This window comes from Chenopodium quinoa, unplaced genomic scaffold (genome assembly GCF_001683475.1).
Source record: "Chenopodium quinoa cultivar QQ74 unplaced genomic scaffold, ASM168347v1, whole genome shotgun sequence".
NCBI classification, from domain to species: domain Eukaryota; kingdom Viridiplantae; phylum Streptophyta; class Magnoliopsida; order Caryophyllales; family Amaranthaceae; genus Chenopodium; species Chenopodium quinoa.
Window position 1 is genome coordinate 8,134,751 of NW_018742914.1, and position 21,856 is coordinate 8,156,606.

Genomic DNA, 21,856 nt, shown 5'->3' on the forward strand with positions numbered 1-21,856 from the left:
ATATCGACCATCAGTATTATGTTGAACTTGGATCATGAAATATAATTATATTCAATTCATCTGACACCAGAATTTACCGAATTTCGTTAAACTAACAAATAATTGTAAACTACATTACCAATAAATGATGGACTAAATAAAGAATGCAATAAGCTCCTAATCCTATACAGAAGAAATTATAACGACAGTAACAAAGAATGGGTATGTGGCACACCAATAGCCATGGAAGTTGATGCCCGATTTGCGAACAATAAAGTCTAGAAAGGGCTTATTTGCCCGGCTAACTTCACCAATATCTCAGGGACTAGGCGTCTCATGGGTGGAGCATTTGCATCCCTCATCAGAGCTTCCTCATCATCTGCGTGTATGACAGAAACCAAATGCTCAAACAGCTCATCTTTACCGCCTCTTAATGGATCCTGCATCATTAATAGTATCGTGTTAAGGAATCAATAGTATCGTGTTAAGGAATCACATGGTTGCTTAAAACTCACACACACACGACTCGTTATAAAGTATTTCTTCGTGACTAAGCATAGGTTCTGTTACCATGCATTTTGTTTAAAGCTATACAGGATTTCTGGAATTTATTGAGAAACAGAGAACACACTGAAAGATGGGGAAAAAAGTGATTTGTTGTTGATGCAAGTGCATCAATAGGCCAGATTTGAGTCAGGTACACTGAATAGAATGGGCTTATTCTTCAGAAAAAGCTTCCAGTTGTTCATTCATACTAGTGTTCATTAAAGTTTAGTTGTATACAGTATGACTGGTATAAACCAGGGGATAAGTATAAGCCATGCACAGAGTGGACTCATACATCCACTCTACGCCAATTTTCCCCCAAAAATGCCCTCCGATTTGGATAGGGAAATGCCATGTACTTGGAAAAAATGCGCCAGTACAATTAAGTATGACAAACAAAAGGAGTGAAAGTTTCAACCTGAACAAACATATCAGTATGAGTTTTCCCTTCATATAAAATCAGATCAGCATGACCACCAGCATTTTTGAGAGCATCTGCAAAATTTTCACTGCACACAAAGACGATCAATAGCGAAGAGTCAATGTACAGTCGTCAACAACAAATCACACTAATAATGCTTGAAGATATTATAGACCTGGCTACTGAAGGAATGGACTTGTCTTCAGTTCCATGAAAAAGAATGAAAGGGGGCAACAATGAAACGGCCTTTGCAATGCTTTTATCCTGCACCCGAAGCTCAGGAGAATACTTCTTCAGAGAACTTTCTCCTTCCATAATGCTGAAAGGGCATCCAGTATCCATTACATTATGATGTCAAACAGAAACAGAAAAATAAATTAAATAAAATATAGAAAGCTTAAATTAGAAGTACCTCAAAAATATGGATCGATAGAGACCTCGATTGTTAAAGTGATCAACCAGATTCACCAAGTTAAACCTACTCCCAAGATTCAGAGGAGATTGTTAGATAAAATGAAAGACATTCATATTATCTGGGAAAAAAAAAATGAAACTATAGTTGGGGAAATTGGTTTACCGGGTCACAAAAATGACACAAAAATTGGACAAATTAACACTTCGAGGCCTGAACAAGATCAGTTTCCCAAAGTAATATTTCGACCCTTATATACACACCGAGTATCACGAAATTACTAGGAGATACAACGAAGACAATCACAACAGTGTGTAGTATGTTTGTGATCTGATATAACCAAAACTTGGTAATTATGATGATGATAGTTAAAGAAACAAGCAAAACTAAGAAAATGGAAAACAAGAAAAGTCACGAAGAAAACTGACTCCTTATTTTCTTTCTTTCATCATATGTTTTTATAACATATTTATAAGAAGCATTTTCCCAGAAATTAGCCTCCGAAGAAACACGAAGAAACTGCCAAATAACTTCCCTGCCTGACCCGCGCCCAACCGGATTCCGGTTAGCCCAACCGGGCGGATCTGGGTGAAAAACATGGACCCTCTCGTCCCGGCCGGGCGGCGGGACCCAAAACCCAGAAAACTTGTCTCGCGCCCTGCAGGGCGGTGAAACCTTGAACCGGGCAGCAGGACTTCGTTTCTCATTCTTCTCTCTCGTGCTCGGCAGGGCGGCGCTACCCAGCCGGGCAGCAGACCAGCGGCAGAAGACAGGGCAGCTTTGCTTCCCCTGCTTCTCCTTGCTTATCCCTCTAAACCGAGGTTCTTCACTCTAATCCGAGTTTACCCCTTTAAACCGAGGTTATTAGCTTCTAATTACTTTGCTATACTTAATCAAAACACCTCACCTATATTAGCACCTTCACCTATATTAACATTGATTAAGCAAAGCAAACATGAATATTGTCTCATACTCTAAATTACTCAACAACTATGAAAATAAAAGAATTCTATCACCACAATTTTTATTCCTAACACCAAATAAACAGGTAGGCATACTCTACTAGTCTACTGTGAATCCAACTAGTCGCTTAAAAATTAAAACTAAGGAATTAGTAGAGTTCAAAATGTCATGTAATAGACCAGATTTCTCTACCCGAAATTAAGCACAAATAACAGTAAATTAAGGCTGAAAGCTTGAATGTTTGATTGCTAATGGTTGAACGATTATAAGGGGTAGTAGCTTGAGGCTACAAACCTCCTAGCAACTTGAGGTTGCAACTCTCTGAAGTTTCCTCACTTAATTTCTGCCTAATCTCACTACTAAGTTTACTACCCTATTTATACTCAAGACATCTAAGACTAAAGATGGATACATGTGACTCCTTAGCTAAAAAGGCAAAACCATAATTAGACATTGTTAAGGCTTGTTGCTTGTTTTCCTTTTCTTTGCTTCTGCTGTCCCTTCATCGGTTGCCGCTTCTTGACTGTTGACCTACGGTTTGTCAATCTACTGGTGTACACTTGGATGGGTTGGGCCGTATGGTGATCTATTACATGCCATTAGTGACCTTAGTCAATAACCTTATTTTTTTTAGAAAAAAAGACGAGGATTACTCATTTGTATTATTACTATTGTAATTTAGGACATTTTGCTGGAATTTATTGCTAAGCTAGCAACAAGTAAGGACAGCCCCTTTGGGCACTTTCTACTACGAAGTTTACAATAACAAAAAACAGTGACATCATGGTATGTACTTTAATCAGAAATGCATGTGAAGTATTTTCAGTGATCTAGAATCGTCATATTTACAAATTTGCAATAATGCAACATATGCCATAAAACAATTCCAGTGAGCTAGTTAGAACAACCACTATGGGCTAACACAACTTCAATAAAATGTAATCAGCATTTAGGAAGCAGAACATTAGAAGCATTAAAGTGACTTGAAAATGATCAAGAAATGACCACTAAATTGAAAAATTTTAGATCAGTGCATACCCGCCAGATAAAGAAAAATAAGTTTTTATCTGTGAAACACTCCAAGAACAGCTCTCTCCTTGTGACTCTCTGATTGCCTGTTCCAAGAGAGCACAAGCTGATATATGTGCACCAGCTGATTGCCCAACGAGATAGATTCTGTGTCCACAAAAGGCAGAAATCATTAATGATATGACAAGAAGCAAAACTTAAAAATTTTTAAATAGAATTTTAAGTCAAATACCTATCAGGATCACCTGCAACAGCGGCAATATTATTACAAACAAATGAGATGCCCTGGGAAACATCTTTAATCATGTCACTGATGGTTCCTTGAGGGAAATTTCTGCATAATAAGTTTGGTAGTATGAATATCTCATGATCATCAATCATGTTAGAAACATCTATGAATAAATGAAAAAAGACACACACGCACAAATTTAACACATAAGAGCAATAAGCTATAGCCTATTGTTCCCACTTCTCTTTAATGTAAATAATCTTAGTAAGATGTATAGCTGAATCAAAACGAGTCGGTTAAACAAATTGGAAGGATAAATTAATGTTTGTCATCACACAGCATATATACAGTTACAAATAAAATCCTTACCTATAGTCAAGGCAGGCCACTATGATGTCTCTTTCTGCCAATTGTAATCCAAGAAGGGAGCCCCACGCTTTGTACCTAAATCGGTAAGAAGAGAAAGAGATTAAAGAATGCTTAAGAAAGTTCATGTGAAATATCCCAACCAGTAATTACTTTAGACAAGCTTGAATGATTAGAACAACATTATAATTCTTTGAAAAACTTAAAAATTTTTGTAGCAGTCTCAATGTTCCATCTCATGAAATTGGATAGTAATAGAGCTTGTACACATGAAATTCTTCTAAGATCCATTTGTTTGTTAGACGAAAACACAAGAGCAATCAATAAGAGCATAAATCACGAGCCTTCTGCAATTTCGATTCAAACCTTTACTGATACAGACACATGAACTAATGTTGTTACAAAAATAACAGAGAATTTCCTCTTCCAACAAAAAATAATCATAACAATAATGATATAACTCAAAGTGAGTTCTAGACAAATTACTCACCCAATAATCCAGGCTCCCCCAGTGACAAATATCACAACTGGTTTCTTTCCATCAGGACCCATTGGTAAATAAAGATCTAGTCTGCATTATGACAATCACATCCGTATGACAACAAAGTAGTAAGAACTTATACATATATAGGTGAATAAAAAAGGGATTTAATTAGGATAAAGAGTAATAAAGCACAGTCCTAAGCTTCATTTATCTAAGATGACCTCTACTGTACTTACAGAACAAAATGATTCCTAACGTTGTTGGCACGTGTCTTACAAGAGTCACAAGTCACAACCAAAGACAAACAACATAAAGTGAAGAGACTGAAGACATACCTATTTCTTGGTTGATCTCCATAAATAATACTACGATGTACTTGGTTGGAAAAGTAATAACTATATGCCACTGCACAAAGAATGATTGAAGTTCATTATAATAATATTACAAAAATATAATAAGTAATGTTAAGTGTAAACACTTGCAATTTACTAGAAATAACCTGATTGCTGCATTTACTCATAACAATCAACTTACCTTGAAGAAAACCAGGTAAAAGTAGCATGGCATAACAGAGAAGAGCAAGTAGTCTAGTGATCCAGCGGTAGCCTACCCTGAACGAGCAAATGATTAGACACCAAAATAACTACTCAAGTAAAAAAAAGCTCAAAATTCAATTCAAACATGCATATCAATAACATGAAAGTCATACCAAGTACAAGATAGTAACAACCAGAACTTGAAACAACAAATCAAGCCCAAATAAGAAGGCATCCTCTCCAGAAGTTTATTTATAATTGAACTATTTTTTTATATTCCATATTCAATACTCATGACAATCAAGCACCATTGTTTGACTTTCAAATTCTGAAGTTATCATTGTTTCTAAGTGAAATACCACACCATTTAAAAAGCCTTTCTATATCGAAAAGAAAAAAAAATCACACACACACATTGGTAGTGAATTAGTGATCAACTGAACATGCCTCTAGATGAAATTTTTCCATTATCACACATCTTTTCTCCACTCAGTTGTACACTACCTTCACTACATGTACCAACTTTCATATTTCCCGAATTCTCCAAAGCACGACAATTTATCCAAAGAACCCCAAGATGTCTATTCACTTAAAATACCTACGTTAGCACATAACCATGGGCTTATGTATCTCTTCCATTCATCAACTTCACACCAATACATGTTTACTGAAACATACTCATAGGCACATCACATAGCCTTATTTACTAGTATGAAAACCACAGTTCTCTTGTTGTCTCAATACACAACCAGATATTTAAACCACTTCACAGGAAGTATCACATCCGCGTACCCCCAAATCAATCATATATTCACAAAATTACCCAACAATCATGCAATTGAAAAAACTCTTGAGCAAGAGTAGTCCAAGACCCACATACAAAATAACATGTTACATACTTACATGGTCACAATCCCTCATAAAATCACAACTAACACTGAATAACAGAATAAGAGTGAATATAATAGCAACATTGTAAATGAAGCACTCCTTAGGCTTAGGCTCCCATCATTCAAAACACGTGACAACTTTTTCCGGACATTACAGGATAGTAAGACGTAATCTAACAGAATCCCATTAAAAAAATTACAGAAAACAAACAATTCATCAAAATCAATAAATTTAAAAAATATAGAAAAATTACCCAAGATAGCGAAGAAGCTTGAAACTAAGTCCGGTAATCAGGTAAGTCTCAGCAGCAGCATGCTCAAAATCCTGCCGAAACGACGATTGCCTTGACAATGATTTGTTCCCAATACCGGAAATTCTCCGGCGGTGACTGTCAATTACCGGTTCCCGGTCACCCATTTCACTACTTTCTCTCTCCTCTTCTTCTTCGAAGGTGGTTGTTTTGTTATTGCCAAAAATGGAAACTTTTTCAGACCCCTCAAACGACGCCGTATCAGACTCCATTTTCGAAATTTAGCAGAGAGACGAAACCCAGGAAAATGGATCGATATAAAAAGAAAAAGAAAAAAAAAAAAAAAAAAAAAAAAAAAGAGGACGAATCTTGTTTGAGCGAATCAATAGCTGTATTTTTGTGGGTCCAAATTACTTTCCGTAAAAAATTAAGGATAAAATAAAAATATTCTTCGTATGTTTTTTGAGAAAGTTTTTTTGTGTGAGGCACGTGGAGGTGGGGCCATTAAGTGGAGACGTGTATTGATTTTATGAACCAAAAAAAAAAAAAAAAATCATAATAGAAAAAACAAAATTGTTGAAGGCAATTCTAGAAAGTTGAGGGTGTGATCTATTCATACACCACTATCATAAAGTTTTTTAATCTTGAAGATTTGTTTGTGGCCAAGTTTTATAAAGTTTTTAAGTTTTGAAAATTAAATTATGGTAAAGTGTAAAAAACTTGGACACTTATATGTGTTTTGTACTTATATTGGACTTTTACTTGTGTTAATTGCACGTGTTTTGTATACAATTGAGCTTGTAACTATGTTGACGAGTTAGCTTTGCAAAATTGATGAGTTTCCTTACCCTTCACTCTTACTTCCAAATGATCTTGCACGCTAATCAAAGTCAGATTAACTTATGACCTCTAAATCAATATGCTAGTATAAAAAACAAAAATTGTAGAAGTACAACTTTATATTAAGCCTTTTAATTTACAAAACTTAGGAAGTGATCTAAGAGTATTATTTAAAAGCAAACCTAAATAAATACCGTTTGGGCAGAGGGGGTTGCCACCTTTGGGCTTTGGTTGGTTTCTCAAAATATGCTTTTTAAAATAAAAAAAAATGGAGTGAAAGCTAAGTAAGTATGACAACGAAATAGTAGCTAGCTTTAGCAATGTTCCAATATAGCATGCTTCCGTAAACAAAACTCATGAAGGAGTGACCGAGTGATCAGACGACTGACGATACCCTCTATAAATCCCACCGCTCCATGTCCATTTCTTGTTTTCTATACCTAATATTATTATGACATACTTGTAATTAACTTCGAAAAAACTTGAAGTTACTCATTGATTTGTAATACGAAGTATTGGAATTTGTTGTTGAAGCTACTAAAAAGTCTATAATTGAAAAGTAATTTACGAGATGTTTATGTACAATAAGTTAATGAAATTGGTTTCTAAAATGCATAATGGTATGGTAGTTAGTGGTCTATACTCTAAGTCAGGTAGCCAACTTTGAAGTTGATCTAATTCGTGAGTGTAACATGGTACCTTGATGCATGGTACGGTAGTTATTGATCTATACTCTAAGTCAAGTGCGATATTGTTAGACTTAGGGTCCCTGGGGTGGTTTGAAGCTCAAATTAGAGCCCAATTAAACAATCCAATTTTTAGAGTACTTAGAGGTAAGTATCGAGAGACCGTAGAAATTTGATCAACGAATTTGCTCATCAAAAGCTATTTTATGTTGACTCGACTCATGCCCAACTCTATAAGTAATCAAAATTTAATGGCCTTCTAAACTCAAAAAAGAAGAAACACACATTCTATTCATACATGAGTTTAAGGGATCAAATAAGATAATGAGTAAAATCTAATGTCAATATGTTAAAGGTTTTTAGGAAACAAATTTAGAAAGATGTTCAAACACATACTAATTAAACATGCATGTCAACAAAGGTATAAAGAAAGAAATTTTGTTTATTACTATAATTACTTGCTAACTATAACGTATATCGAAATACCGTATTTTAGTAACTTTGTTCTAGACATGTCAGGAAACACAATGAGCATAGAAAAAAGGTCTTTCACTCCTGAAATATTGGACTCCACCTAATCCTGAAAGTTTTAGATCTTTACACAATGAGAATTATTTAATTTTAAGTGAAAGAAATCCAAACTCAAAATCATCATAATCAAATACCATAAAAAATACATCATTTAATTCCAAAATTTTAAACTCCATTTAAACCCGAAAGTTTAAGATCTTTATAAAAAATATTGTTTACAATAATATTTATTGTAAAAAAAATTCGAACTCGAAATCATCGTAATAAAACCTTACCGGACCAACCCGTTTGACAATCCTACTAACCTATTAATCACACTATCAACCATTCAACCCCCTCCGTGAATCCATGAGTCCAACCACTCAAGCCCATCGAAGTTGCTCAAAGTCCAAATTTCAGATTCAGTTTCCTTCTTTTCTATCCATCTCTTCTTTTTCCTTAACTCAGAAGAGAGAGAAAGAGAGAGAGGTCGTGAGTCAACTGCGAACAGCAAAAAAATCACTCGTTCACCATAGTTTCTAGTAGAATCTCAAATTTTGTGGAATTAATAAAAATGGGAGAAGAAGATGAAGGTGTTGATGCGCAAAAGATGAAAAGAATCGCAGCAGCTTCATACGATTATGAGAGAGATCCCAGATGGGCTGATTATTGGTCCAACATTCTCATCCCCCCTAATATGGCTTCGCGTTCTGATGTTGTTGATCATTTCAAGCGCAAATTCTACCAGCGTTACATTGTATACACTTATACCCCTTTTCAATTTTAATCAAATTATTCAATTTTAATGTTTTTGATTCTTTATACTATGTTTAATTTTCAATTAGATTAGTTTTTAGTTTGTGGGTATTGCACAATTTGATGTTTTGGGTGATGGGTTTGCTTTATTTAAAGGGTTTTGTTTCATATACTGGGTTTTGGTTGCTGGAGTTTCATAATTTGATGGTTTTATGGTTAAAGTTTGTGCCTTTGTTTGGATTTGGATTGCTATTGTGTTCTGTAATTTGATTTTGGTTTATTGGTAATCCCTAATTTTTTGGGGCGTTTGTGGTTTGCGTGCTGATTTTATTTTTACTATTTTTGGATGCTGATCATACTCAAAAATCGATTGGTTGAAGTTGGCAGAATCATGGGTTTTTAGTGAACCTCTGAATTTCAGCATGTATAATTGGCTTCAGTTTAATCATGTAAGGGGTTAATGATTGCATAGATGTGTTTCAGTTACTCATAATTTGTCCTTCTAGTGTTCATAGCAAACTTCGAAATCGACTTGTGAGTTGCTTTTGATGAAACTACTTGCGTAATTCTCTATTATTTGTATATCCTTTCTTGTGAGCTAGGTTATTTGGTGTATGACCTCTTTTATACTTAAATGACATTCTTTTTTATGTTTGGATGTTCCAATAAAGCACTTGATGATAACATCATATTCAATTGGAAAATTACTGGTGATCATGGAGGTCAAGAGGTCATATGTTTTCAATTATTCGTGGGATTCATGCCTTGACTAGAAATTGTTGGCATAGCCATGAACAATGGGCTTAAAGAGTGGTATTAATTTTGGAGGTCAAAAGGTCAAATGTTTTCAATTATTTGTGGTATTCATGTCTTGACTTGAACTTGTTGGCATAGCCATGAACAATGGGCTTAGAGAGTGGTATTAATAGTAAAGCTTTCTCAACTATTGTCAAAGTTGCCTAATGAAGAAAAATTAAAGGAAATATATACAAGGAGCCTCCCAGTGAATAAGGCATAGCTAGAAAAATTATAGAATTGCTGTTCATGTTGTCTTATTCTATCATGCCATATCTTAGCTACAATGTCGAGTATACTTTGGGCCATTAAAATATTTAGGCAGTTTCTCTATTTTTGTCTTTGCTTTTGGGCTTGACATTGGTTAAGTATATGAATTCTTTTTTTGCGCTATGATGGTCCTACTAATAAGGAGGTATATGAATTACATAATGTAGAGTTGTTGTACTAACAATATAGGATAAGCTTGATGAGTTTTTCTGCTATCTGTGGTGCTTTGTCTTATTGAAAAATAACTTTTGCATTAAATAAATATGAAGAACTTAATTTTTTCTTTCTGCTGCTGCTATGTACACTGAATCTGTTATATACATGAAAAATCTGTCATATTCCTGCATCTTGCGTATTTGGTCTTTTATTATTCTTTAGTTACCTATTGTTGTCCAATCTTGATGTTGTTTGGATGCTACTGCATTGCCAGGACCCTGGTCTTATTGTTGAGCCAATGTCTTCAACTGGTTCCTCTCAGCCAGTGAAACCATCATCTTCATCATCAGCATCAACACCTACAAGCGATCAAGTGAGATCTCGTAGCTCTGGTATGCTATGAAAGAAGTACTGGTAGATACTTTACATCCATCAAAAGTCCTGTACATACACTGATAGTTCCTTTCATTTTCAGGCACTAGTACTAGAACCTCTGGATCTGGAACATCAACAACTCCCAGTCCTGGTCCAGCTCCAACTGCAATGCGCTGGGATAAGCAAACCATACAATTTTCTGTGAATGCCTGGGTATGCAAATTACTCAAAGGTCATTAAAATGTGTGTACCTTGTGTACAGACACATCAGACTACTTCATGTTGCCAATTGTTAATTATCTTCCCTTCTGAAGTCAGAATTATAAAAGGGATCAGCTATATACGTTCACTTAGATGATTTGTTGGTTATCTTGTTCCATATCTGCTTCTCTTAATTATATGCTGGTCCTTAATGCTAGAAATAAAAGTTAGCATGATACTTTATACATTGCAAATTTTGAAAAAATCAAATATTGCCAGACATTTGAAACCATGGAGGCATCTGTATTTAAGAAAGATTACTTTACAGTAATACAGTGCTTTTATTTTCTGACATGAAGCTTAACTATTTTTAATTGCAGTGTCTATTTGGTAATATTATATACATTTTGCCCTTTCTTTGCAGGTGTTTGTCTTAGCCTTACTTTCAACCCTTCCCCTTATTCCTGCAAATCTTTCAAACAGGGCTTATCGCCTATCTTTACTGGGCACTGCATGTTCGTCATTATATTCTTTGTACTCACTATATGGGGTAAGCATATTTCAGTTTCCTCTCCTTTACTATATCTGTTTAATTACTCTATCTAAATCTCTGTTTGAGTACTCTGCAGACCCCCAGGGCATGGAATATGCAGGCTGTTCAAATGTGGTTGCAGTCAATACTTGCAACGAAGGACTTTATTTACTTCATTTACTCCCTCATGTTTGTTACATCAAATTATTGCCTCCGGTGTGAGTGTCTGTTTATTGTTTGTTCATTAATGCACACATGTATGTTGCTATTACAGTTTCACCTGACGTGCTAATGTCAAAATATCTCGCAGTTGCTTTAATTCCCATTCTCTGCCGATCGCTAGAACATGTTGCCAAGTTTCTCAGGCGTAATTTCAGCAGTTCTACTTTATACAGGTAGGGAATTTTCATCTTCGCACTGGATTCATTCAATGTGTGCTAGTTTATCTGAATTGTGGGACTAAGATTGGGTACAACCAAGCAGCTTGAGTTATATTGGCACTTAATCTTGCTGATAAAGATTCAGAGGTTATAGTTAAGTTTAGGTCTGATTCATGCATTCATGTTATTGGTTCTCACTAAAGGATGCTAGACCAAAAACAAAGCAATAGGTCATCTGATCCGTGGATGGTTTGGTGGTTTTATACATTGTATTGTTTGATACTTTGAGCCCTTATTTGAGGAAAAGCATGATTTTATTTGTTTATGCTGAAGTTCAACTGAGGTTATGGTCAAAGTGTTAGTTTTTGCCTTCTTAGATGTGGTGCAAGGCTTTCTCTTGGAGCATTGTTACATACAAAGTATATTTGTGGGGTCATGACAAGTTTTTACTGCTTAAGCTTTTGTGATTGCTGCTTGACAAGCGATAACACCTCGTTGAAATTGATCTAAATCACTAAAAGTAGCCTACATTGAAGAAACTTTATCATCAGCTTGATTTTATAGGTTATGTATTAATGTTCGATTTAACTTACTTTACATGGATCATTACTGCTTTTCAAGTATTCCTGGACCAAATCATAATCATTTGTAGATTGTGGTGGTTCTTGAGTGTAAAGAGTTGAATTGATTGTTTTTTGGATGAACTTTTCTCATTACATTTGTTGTTTCTTAACAGAAAATACTTGGAAGAGCTTTGCGTATGGGTGGAATCTAATGTAACCACCCTCAGCATATTGTCCTCACATGCTGAGGTTGGACTTGGTTTCCTTCTCATCATCTCCTTATTCACGTGAGTTAGCTTTTCTTTTCATCACTTTCCCCTTTGTCAATTTCTCCATTCTCTCTCTCATTTCTATTCTGTTAACCAATAACCTTGCTTATATCCTTGCAGATGGCAGCGCAACTTCATCCAAATTTTCATGTACTGGCAGGTATGTTACATTTGTAATTGTACTTCGTATAACATTTGAACACTTATATCTGTGGGTGGGGAGCCATGCTTAGCTTGCCTCCGCATACTTGTAAATTTGTAATGTAAGCTAACAATGTGCCTGAATTCTTGATGCAGCTGTTGAAGCTCATGTATCATGCCCCTGTTACCGCTGGTTATCACCAAAGTGTATGGACTAAGATAGGAAGGAGCGTCTCCCCTGCCATTCATCGCTATGCTCCATTCCTTGACACGCCCATTTCTGTCATTCAAAGATGGTGGCTCAGGTAGACCTGATGATTGTTGATAGTATATCGTCTAAAGATTTCAAGTTCTTCCAGAGGCTTGATGACATGCAAGGATGAGGATTGAAGGAGCCAACCTAGTTAAATGGTGTGGAGGATTTTTTTTTTTTTTAATTTGAGGGATCAATGGCAGAATTTCTCTTTCTTAACACTACAGTATCCTACCTTGATGGCTTGACTGACTTTAGATACTATTTTTGGGTAAGTTTTGGAATACGAGTACTAGTCTTTGATGAGAAATTTAACATACAGAATAGTCTTGAGATTTTACGACATTGATTGAAGCAATTTGTTGGTTTCACCTTGCATTAATTTTGTGTAACCTACATGTTTCTACGATGGCTGTAAAGTCTCAACAGAAAAAAATAGTTGAGGTTAGATTTTCCTGTCTTGTGAAATTTATCATGAATTATATATTGGGAAGTAAAAAAAATGTCGCCGGCAGGGGAGGGGGGTAGCTGGTGGGAAAGGGAGGGAGTATTTTTTAATTATCAGAATAAAAATAAAAATAGATATTTTTTTTAAATTATCAGAATAAAAATAAAAATTAAATTAACCAATGAGGACATGACACGTGGATTGTAACTTGGTATACGTTGGGGTTGCTATGGGTGAAAAATTTCGAACTTAGATTTATATTAGGTAGATTTAAAGGTTGGATTATTTTGAGAGAACGGAGCAAAGGTTGGATTATTCTTGTTAAATTTTCTATTAAAAACCGTTAAAAGTGATGCTTCTAAAGTTGAATGAACGCCAAAGAAACTCTGGGCCGTCAAAAGTATTCCAATTCATGGTGATTGATGACCCGTAACATTGTGAAGTGTATGTATAATGTATAACAAGTTTAAGTTATTACCTCAAAACCAAAAACAAGCAAAAGAGATCCTCGGTGAGATGACAGAAAAGAAAAATTAAAGGGACATGGTTTTCAAGGTATTCGAATTACATTCAATTAATGCAGCCAATATAGAGCATCAATCAAACGCATAAATATAGATGTCCGTATTCATCCAATAAAGAGTGCTAGTGTTGTGTTGTGTTGGTCAACAATGGATCTGCCGATAAGAAAATATTTATCCAATAATTCATTCTTGTAAGACAGAACGATATTTCTATAAAATTTGAGCTTTGATAATCTAGTCAATTTCAACCCAAAATGAAAAATAATTCACAAAAATCCCACACAAGATTTCCCAAGTACTTGCAACAAACTACAGTTTATAGCTGGTGTCAAAAAAAAAAAAAAAAAAACCTACAGTTTATAGCTACACTACACATTGTATTCTTTTAACCACGCTTTATCACAAGTTTTGCACCATTAGGGATTTTATCTTCGAGACTCTTAGCGCGGAAGAAAGCATATTCAATTGGCTCCATATGCATCAATGACATCACGTCCAAAATTACCTCACTGAGCACAACAGAATTCGCCAGCACACAGGTGATAAATTCATTATCAAGGCGACTTCCGTAATAGCCAAAAATCTCTTAAGTCTTTAAGCATTTGAGGGGGCATCCTTCACACTTTTGAAATTTCATTGAGGGGAAACCCGTACCGTCAAGCTACAATAAGAGAACGAGGTGAATAGGGTTAATAAAATCACAGCTTTTGGCAAATGATCCAACAAATCAGCATTTTAGTGAGAAAAAACCATTTTTAAATATGCAAGAAAATGGGGATACAAAGCACTTCATCAAATCACGAAAATATACTGATTACTTTGTATGATAATATAATATAATCTCTTAAGCTATATAGACAAATAAACAAAAGAAAGCCAGTATTTTACAACGCTTTTAAGTTTAGAAACAGGACTGGGGTAGGGTAGCACAATAAAAGGTGGGCTCTAACAAGCATATCCACAGCCGGAGGGTAGTACTCCCTTTGTCTCTTAATTATCACACTTTGTTTGGCAAGGTGTAAGGAAAAAGTGAAGGAACCTTTTTCTCAAGGGTGGTCTGAAGTCAGTCAACGACAATCGCAAATTAACATATGAAAGAACCTAACCACATAGGAGATGTGAGATAAAGAATGACTAAGTAGTCAGTTATATATAACAAATGGAGAAAAAAAAGGGAAAGACAGGTTGTAAATTAATCAAAAACAGAAATGTATAACTATTAGGACACATTTTATAGGAAAATGTCCAAACGTAGATGGATAAAGGGAGTAATTTCTTAAAAAAGAGAGAGATCATATTCGATGTGTGTGGTGAACAAGATAATAATGACAGCAACAATGAAAGTAAAGATTTGCGACTATTGCTCAAGGCAATACCATGGATAATAAGCTAGAAGAAACTGATTATTCAAGCTGTATTAGATCAATATCACAGCATATAATTAAACTCTTAACATCACTAACCAAAAGCATGAGCAAAGGGAAGGGTGACTTGCCTTCAAAGTCAGTTTCTGCAGGATAGGACAAGCGTTAATCAGAGGGATCCATCCGAGGAGGGAATCGTCAAAATCAGCCACAACATACAGCTCAAGATGCTTCAGATTTGGGAAGGCAGGTGAGTGCTCGATCGCTAGATTATTCTGCATAAAAAGAAGTTAACAGTAAGCATACACATAAACACGGAAGCTGCAACAACACAAAACATGTTGAATAGAATAACAAAGCTAACCCCATGAATTAAGCACATCCGCAGTTGTAGATACTTCAATTGTGAAAGATATATTGCCAAAGGTTCAAAAGCATATGCTACTTCGACACGTCTATCACCACCAACAGATAGCTCCAAAGTGAGGAGGCACTTCAAATATTGAACTCAATAGGGTCACCAAAATATGTTAACGACAAGAGCTTTGGAGCAGATACATCAATTGTTTGCATATTAAAGCAGTATAAAACTTTTCAATGCTTCAAAGGTAGTGACAAGGAAGCAGAGGTTACACTAGTTAAAATTTCTGAACACTCAAGGCACAGATTCTCAAGGAGCTGGCAGGAATCCAAAAGAAGCTTCACAGTTTCATTTGAAACATTAACATAATTTAAATGCAGAGATTTTAGGGTAGGCTTAAGTCAGCTGTGTATAGATACTTAGGAGGTAAGAAGCTATTATTGACATGACGTCTCCGGATGAACAACAATGCAGGATAAAAGTCTAATTCGAGCTTATTGAGTTCCCTAGCCGTTGCAAAATTCACCCACTTATCAATATCAAATTTGCAAAGATTATCCAAATCAAATTTTATCCTCATTTCATCAATATCACCCAGAGATTGTTCCAAGACACGATTCACAAAGCTAGTAAAGCAACATCTTTCCGAGTCAACTATCTCATCCTTGCTCATTGAAGCTATAATCCTATCCATTGCCCTTGAATCTTCAAAGTTCAACTTGAGAACATACTTCCACAAGCACATCCATCTGTGGGAAAGAATACCAGTTTGAACAGCTTGCTTTATTGTCAGAAATGACAATATAAGCCCCAAAATTTGATCGGGAAGCTCACTCAGACGATCATTTGTCTCGTAATCCTGAGTGGTTGTAATTGAAACATAAGATTAAAATCAAAACTACAAGATGAAAGAAGAAAGGATAATTTCAAACGAGTTGACGCGGCACGCAAATGCCATCAAACTAGCACTATAGACAAGTACATGATATCAGGAAAAAAAATGCACCTTTTGGGATTTGAGAACTGGCCTTGCTTTAAACTTGTCCATCAGACAGATCAAAACGCGAAACTAACACCACCAAGGTTCCTTGAGTTGACTGAAAAGAACTTTTAAATTTTATTTCTTAGAGGCTAAAATGCCATACACATAAAGGAAAATTTAGAAGATTGTGCTGTTAATACAACCTATGAATGCACACAATAAAACAGGTCCTCCATCAAAACCATTCGGATTAAAATCATACTTGAGAGACACATTAAAGCCTTTAGAAGCTAAATTATGATTATATTCATAAGACTTTAGAAGCAAAATCACGATTGTATTCATACGACTTTAGAAGCTAAATCACCATCATATTCACAAGACTTTAGAAACTAAATCTGGTACTTTGTATAAGTCATACTATCAAAAACCAACTACTCAAGCCCGTCCCTGAGGCAGGGCAGGAGGGGCGGCCGCCCTAGGCCCAGGGAAAAGAGATTTGATTTCATATTGAATTATCTCAAAAAATACATAATTTTAGGGATATTTGATTCAATAATCAAATTACGCTCATAATTTTCTTTTCTTTTGGATATGATGTTTCATAATCTAAGAATTTACGAACCCTAAACTTAAAGCACTGATAATTAAATTAGATTAGATCAAATATAAACCCTAGATTGTGAAATTGATATGATGATAACAACAATAAACAACTTACCTTAGAAGCTGCTTCAATGGGGAATACAAGAATCAGATTCAACGGAGAACGCTTCAATGGAGAACGTTGAGTGCACTCCAATGAAACACTCCACATGTACCTTTATTTTTGCCTTTTTTACTGTGCGCGGTCTCCAAGACACGTGTTAAAACGTTTATATCTCCATTTTTATACGCATAAAATTTATAAAAAGTTAATAATATTAAGTAAATTTATGATGAGACGAATCAAACAAGATCTCACCTGACTATATATCATTTAGTAGAATAATAGGAATTTCTGGTCATAGTTTTTTAAGTTTGACTCATATTTTGGCAATGGAGCAAAAAATAGGGATGAGGGAGTAACTTAGAGAGGTTAGAAATAGGAATGGAGGCCTTTAAAAGCCATGACCCACCATAATTATAATATGGGTTATATCTTTATATGATCGTCTAATTATGAGACAAATGGGTTTTATAAAGTTTTATGTAAACATATTTTAAATATTTTTATACACCAAAGCTTGTATCAATTCTTTATAAGTTTTTTAGATTTTTTTTTTTAAAAAAAAAACAGCTGAAATTACATTAATTAAACTGCGTTTACAACAAACGAAAGGGCAGTAAGTAACATAAGTTACTATTAGCATAAGAAGCCCTTACACAATATCAATTAAGGTCATTAACGATATTTACCTTTAAGCTATTACAACGAGTGAGGACAATGCATATAAAGCTTACCAATATACATTTAAACATGCGATGGGATTATTGATAGAACGAGGGAAGTTAGTGATGATGTTTCGTGTTCTGCAAGGTATTTTCTAACATATAATTAAAAGTCTATGAATGTTGCTGAGATGACGAAAACAACCCAAAATTAGTATGTCATACCCTAAGGGACCCAATAATTCAAATGGATAAAATCTTCTTGAGATCTATGCTTCATACATGTCAATCACATTTCTTTGTGATCTAACAAAACCATATTTTATACTCCCTCCGTCCCATAATATAGTTCCTATTGTGTGTTTTTCACGATATTTAAGAAATGGGAGGAGAAGTATAAAAAAAAACTAGACAAAAGTAGAAGGCAAGTGGATAATTTAAGGGGAAAAGAGTAAAAAGTACAATTATAGACAAAAATTAGAGAGAGAAAGTGAAAGTGAAAAAAGTACAATGTAAGTGAATAAATTAAGGGTAAATTAGGAAGTTCAATGAATAAAGTAAAAAATAAGGGTATAATGGTCTTTACATACTATTCAAAAATAGAAACAGGAACAACATTTTGGGTCTTTAAAATAGGAAAACAGAAACTATATTGTGGGATAGAGGGAGTATATATTTTCATACAAGGTCATGATATTGTAATGACTTTTACCGATATCACATACAAATGGGTTTAACAACACCTACTACCATCCTCCTTCTACAAGGGTTTATGTAAATCTGAAACTGAAATTTTGCTACATCTCCCAACAAACATAAGTAACACCATTTCCATTAAAGGAACACATTTTTATTAAAACTAAAGAGATTAAAAAGGGCAATTCCAAGAGTCAAACAACTCTATTTCATCCTCCAATTAATTCTGAATTCGACTTGTTTTCGCTTTTCAATCTATTATATTGGGTGCTTCAAAAATCTAAGTTTTATTTTTTAGAAAAATTCACTTTAATTTATTAATCCGAACTTTCAGCGATTTACTCTCAATAATCCCAACTTACATTTATTAGGGAGTACCATGAACTTTTGGGTTGATTTTCTTCCACTAGATCGATTTACCAGTGACTTAAAAAAAGGGTGATTTTTATTTTGTAAAAGCCATGTGTGATGTGTTACAACAAAATTGGTCCAATTTATTTTTTTTGTAAAAAAATAATTAAAAACCCTTCCCAGCCAGCCACCATCCTTCCTCCCCTTAGCCCCAACCCCAGCCCGACCGAAATTCGACAGCCCGCCTCCCCTAGCAACCGATAACAGTCGGTCGGCCCCTCCCTACCCCTAAAAACACTCGGGTGACCCACCTACACCATCTAAACCACCCCCCTTCCCCCATCCCAAAGTAGCCCCTCCCTTCTCAGGTCGATGAAATCGCCCCTCCTCCCTTCCCTCGTCGTTGAAATGGCCGATTTTTTAGCTCCCTCAATTGGAGATTATTGCCCATAAATTAAATGTAGTTGTGTTACTCAAGGTTTTTGTGGTAGATTTTTTTAGATTTTTTTATTTTTTTTTACCAAAAAGATAAATAAATAAATGGTAGTTGTTCTCAAAGTAGTCATTATAATGGTAGTTGTTGGTAAAATTTTCTTAAATTTTCACAAAATTACCCTATATATAAAGTATAATACTCCCTTCGTCGCTTTTTATTGGATACGTTATGACTTTTACACGTTTGTCAATACACCTATTTGATTATTATTCATTACATACTTTTTTTATAACGATTGAATATTAATAAAGCATTCGTTGAGACGAATCAAACATGATCTCACATGACTCATTTACTTTTGTGAGTAAATTTGAAGATAATCTAATACTCCTTTTATCCCAGAATACATGACACAGTCAACATTGCACACATGTCAATGCACTACTTTGAATTTATTTGTATATAATTAAATATTAATGAAAATTATTATTTTAAAAATTATATTTTGAAACTTTATATATATACCTATTTAACAACATGTTTATGATAAAATATGTTTTTATTATGTTAGTAAAAAAATATCATCAAAACTAATACATGAATAGTGAAAAAAGTCCAACGTCTCATATATTTTGGGACGGAGGGAGTATTATAAATAATGTTTAAAATCTAAACATAACCAATAAAAAGAAACGGAGGAAGTATTATGAATAGTATTTAAAATCTGATAATAACCAATAAAAAGAATCGGAGGGGTACCCTACAAAATTAATCATCCTAAAGTTTTTGTCAAAAAAAAAAAAATCATCCTAAAGTAATTGAAACACTTTAATATACATTTTGTTGATACATAACATTATTTTACCTTTAATAATTTTGATTGTATATTTATTATAATTAGTTGATACTATGAAATTTTATACAATGTACCAATTTTTTTGTGCATATTATTTATAGAAGTCAAGTCAATCTCCTAAAATAATTATGTCGATTAAAGTGATGCGCACTTTAAAAAACGGAGGGATTATTTTTCTTGCATTAAATGTCTGAATTTATTATAAAATGATTTATTATAATTGTAGTTAAATAGAGATATCTTAATGAATGTTATTTTTTATAGTAATAATTTATATCAAAGTTATCAAAATCGAGATTCCACTTTGAATTGGAAGGGATTTAGATGTGTATGCATTACTGATGATAGTAGTCGTTTCAGAAATTTTTCTACAAGTTTTTATTTCCCACTTGAGAGGGTATTTTCTTGTTTTAGGCTTAGAATATTTGAATTATGCAATTTTATTTTGACAATAATTATTTTTACGATATAAGAGAATTCGAGTCAGATGATTTTTAGTGGTTGTGACTATTCGCCATAATTTTATTTGTTATGTATGCATGTATGAATTTTTTTAATATTTGCATAGTATCATATTAGATATTTTATATACTTTGAAAATTGAAGTGACATCATTATAAGAAGATTATGATTCTTGGATTATTTGATAAATTCTATTTAATGACTTGTTTACAAACATGATAAGAAGTGATAATTTAATTATGACATAATACTTTTATTTAAAGTGAACTGAACCATGTAATTATTTTATTATAAGGAACAAGAAAAAATTAATGTAACCTTAATTCAATTTTATAAGAAAGAGCTACATTTATTATTTATGAAATATGATTATTATTTACTTCTCACTCATATTTATAGATTGGAACAAGTAAATTTAATACTCTTTCATACAATGAGTTGAGTCAAAAAAAGATTTCAATGTGTAATTATGCACATTTTGTGTGTGTCATAACCATATAATAAATTGAGTAATCACGAAATTAAAGGGCGAATGCAATAATTATTACATATAACTATTTAAATATATGATATTTAAACATATGATATTCCAACGGATAAATCACAAAAGAAATTCAAAAGAGGTGTGTGAATAGTGGAAAAGTGTAAATAATGCAATTAAAATAACGGATGAAGTAATTAACAAATTACATAAGATTATTCATCAATTAACAAATTACATAAAATTATTTATCAATTAACAAATTACATAACTATTTATAATTATAAAAATTATTCAACAAAAGTATTATCATTTTGCCCCGAACCCCCGAAATATTAGAACGACTATGAGTATTACCTTGAACTCGAATGATGAAATATAATTCTTCTCATTCATTTAACACCAGAGTTCAAAATTTCATGAAACTAACAAATACTTGGTAATTGTAAACTACGTTACCGATAAATAATGGATTAAAGAATGCAATAAGCTCCTTATCCACATTTTTGATTGCAATAGTGAGTTCAATGTACATCAACCAAAATCAAAATACACCTAATATAGGATGAAACTAGGGCAACCAATGCAACACCCTCCTGGCCGCTTGAGCACGCTTCATCATCCTCCGGGCCTGACTGGCCGTAGCGTCGAGTCGGATGAAGAACTCGACATGCTCTCCAGCAAGTCTGTC

General features: G+C 34.1%; 2 protein-coding genes and 1 long non-coding RNA gene across 4 annotated transcripts; 1 reads left to right on the top strand and 2 right to left on the bottom strand.

The window, feature by feature from the left end:
- Positions 1 to 32: 32 nt before the first annotated feature.
- Positions 33 to 6,543, bottom strand: LOC110728160 (isoprenylcysteine alpha-carbonyl methylesterase ICME-like). Its single transcript, XM_021907808.1, has 11 exons — positions 6,110 to 6,543; positions 4,964 to 5,040; positions 4,765 to 4,834; positions 4,436 to 4,516; positions 3,949 to 4,023; positions 3,583 to 3,684; positions 3,360 to 3,497; positions 1,359 to 1,424; positions 1,122 to 1,265; positions 944 to 1,034; positions 33 to 419 (listed from the first exon to the last, which is right to left on the bottom strand). The coding sequence occupies exons 1-11, from the start codon at positions 6,376 to 6,378 to the stop codon at positions 258 to 260; spliced, it is 1,275 nt and encodes a 424-aa protein (XP_021763500.1). The 5' UTR covers positions 6,379 to 6,543; the 3' UTR covers positions 33 to 257.
- A 1,962-nt stretch (positions 6,544 to 8,505) lies between these two features.
- Positions 8,506 to 13,281, top strand: LOC110728162 (transmembrane protein 33 homolog). The gene is made up of 9 exons (XM_021907811.1): positions 8,506 to 8,899; positions 10,394 to 10,511; positions 10,595 to 10,707; positions 11,120 to 11,245; positions 11,325 to 11,445; positions 11,538 to 11,622; positions 12,344 to 12,457; positions 12,560 to 12,599; positions 12,737 to 13,281. The coding sequence occupies exons 1-9, from the start codon at positions 8,717 to 8,719 to the stop codon at positions 12,887 to 12,889; spliced, it is 1,053 nt and encodes a 350-aa protein (XP_021763503.1). The 5' UTR covers positions 8,506 to 8,716; the 3' UTR covers positions 12,890 to 13,281.
- A 2,019-nt stretch (positions 13,282 to 15,300) lies between these two features.
- LOC110728163 lies at positions 15,301 to 17,361 on the bottom strand. Of its 2 annotated transcripts, none has more exons than XR_002512650.1 (4): positions 17,234 to 17,361; positions 16,537 to 16,627; positions 15,534 to 16,389; positions 15,301 to 15,444 (listed from the first exon to the last, which is right to left on the bottom strand). It is a non-coding gene; the product is annotated as an uncharacterized LOC110728163 (long non-coding RNA). The 2 variants fall into 2 exon arrangements; XR_002512651.1 differs by having other exon boundaries at positions 16,537 to 16,637; positions 17,234 to 17,354.
- Between the last annotated feature and the right edge of the window lie 4,495 nt (positions 17,362 to 21,856).

Excerpts from the sequence above, each read along its gene's own strand:
- LOC110728160 (XM_021907808.1), bottom strand. The coding sequence starts at position 6,378 with ATGGAGTCTGATACGGCGTCGTTTGAGGGGTCTGAAAAAGTTTCCATT. Across the intron at positions 1,425-3,359 it reads TATTTTTCTTTATCTGGCGG|GTTTAACTTGGTGAATCTGG; the intron begins GTATGCACTGAT and ends TCTTGGGAGTAG. Across the intron at positions 1,266-1,358 it reads TATCGATCCATATTTTTGAG|CATTATGGAAGGAGAAAGTT; the intron begins GTACTTCTAATT and ends ATGCCCTTTCAG.
- LOC110728162 (XM_021907811.1), top strand. The coding sequence starts at position 8,717 with ATGGGAGAAGAAGATGAAGGTGTTGATGCGCAAAAGATGAAAAGAATC. Across the intron at positions 11,623-12,343 it reads AGCAGTTCTACTTTATACAG|AAAATACTTGGAAGAGCTTT; the intron begins GTAGGGAATTTT and ends GTTTCTTAACAG. Across the intron at positions 12,600-12,736 it reads AAATTTTCATGTACTGGCAG|CTGTTGAAGCTCATGTATCA; the intron begins GTATGTTACATT and ends TTCTTGATGCAG.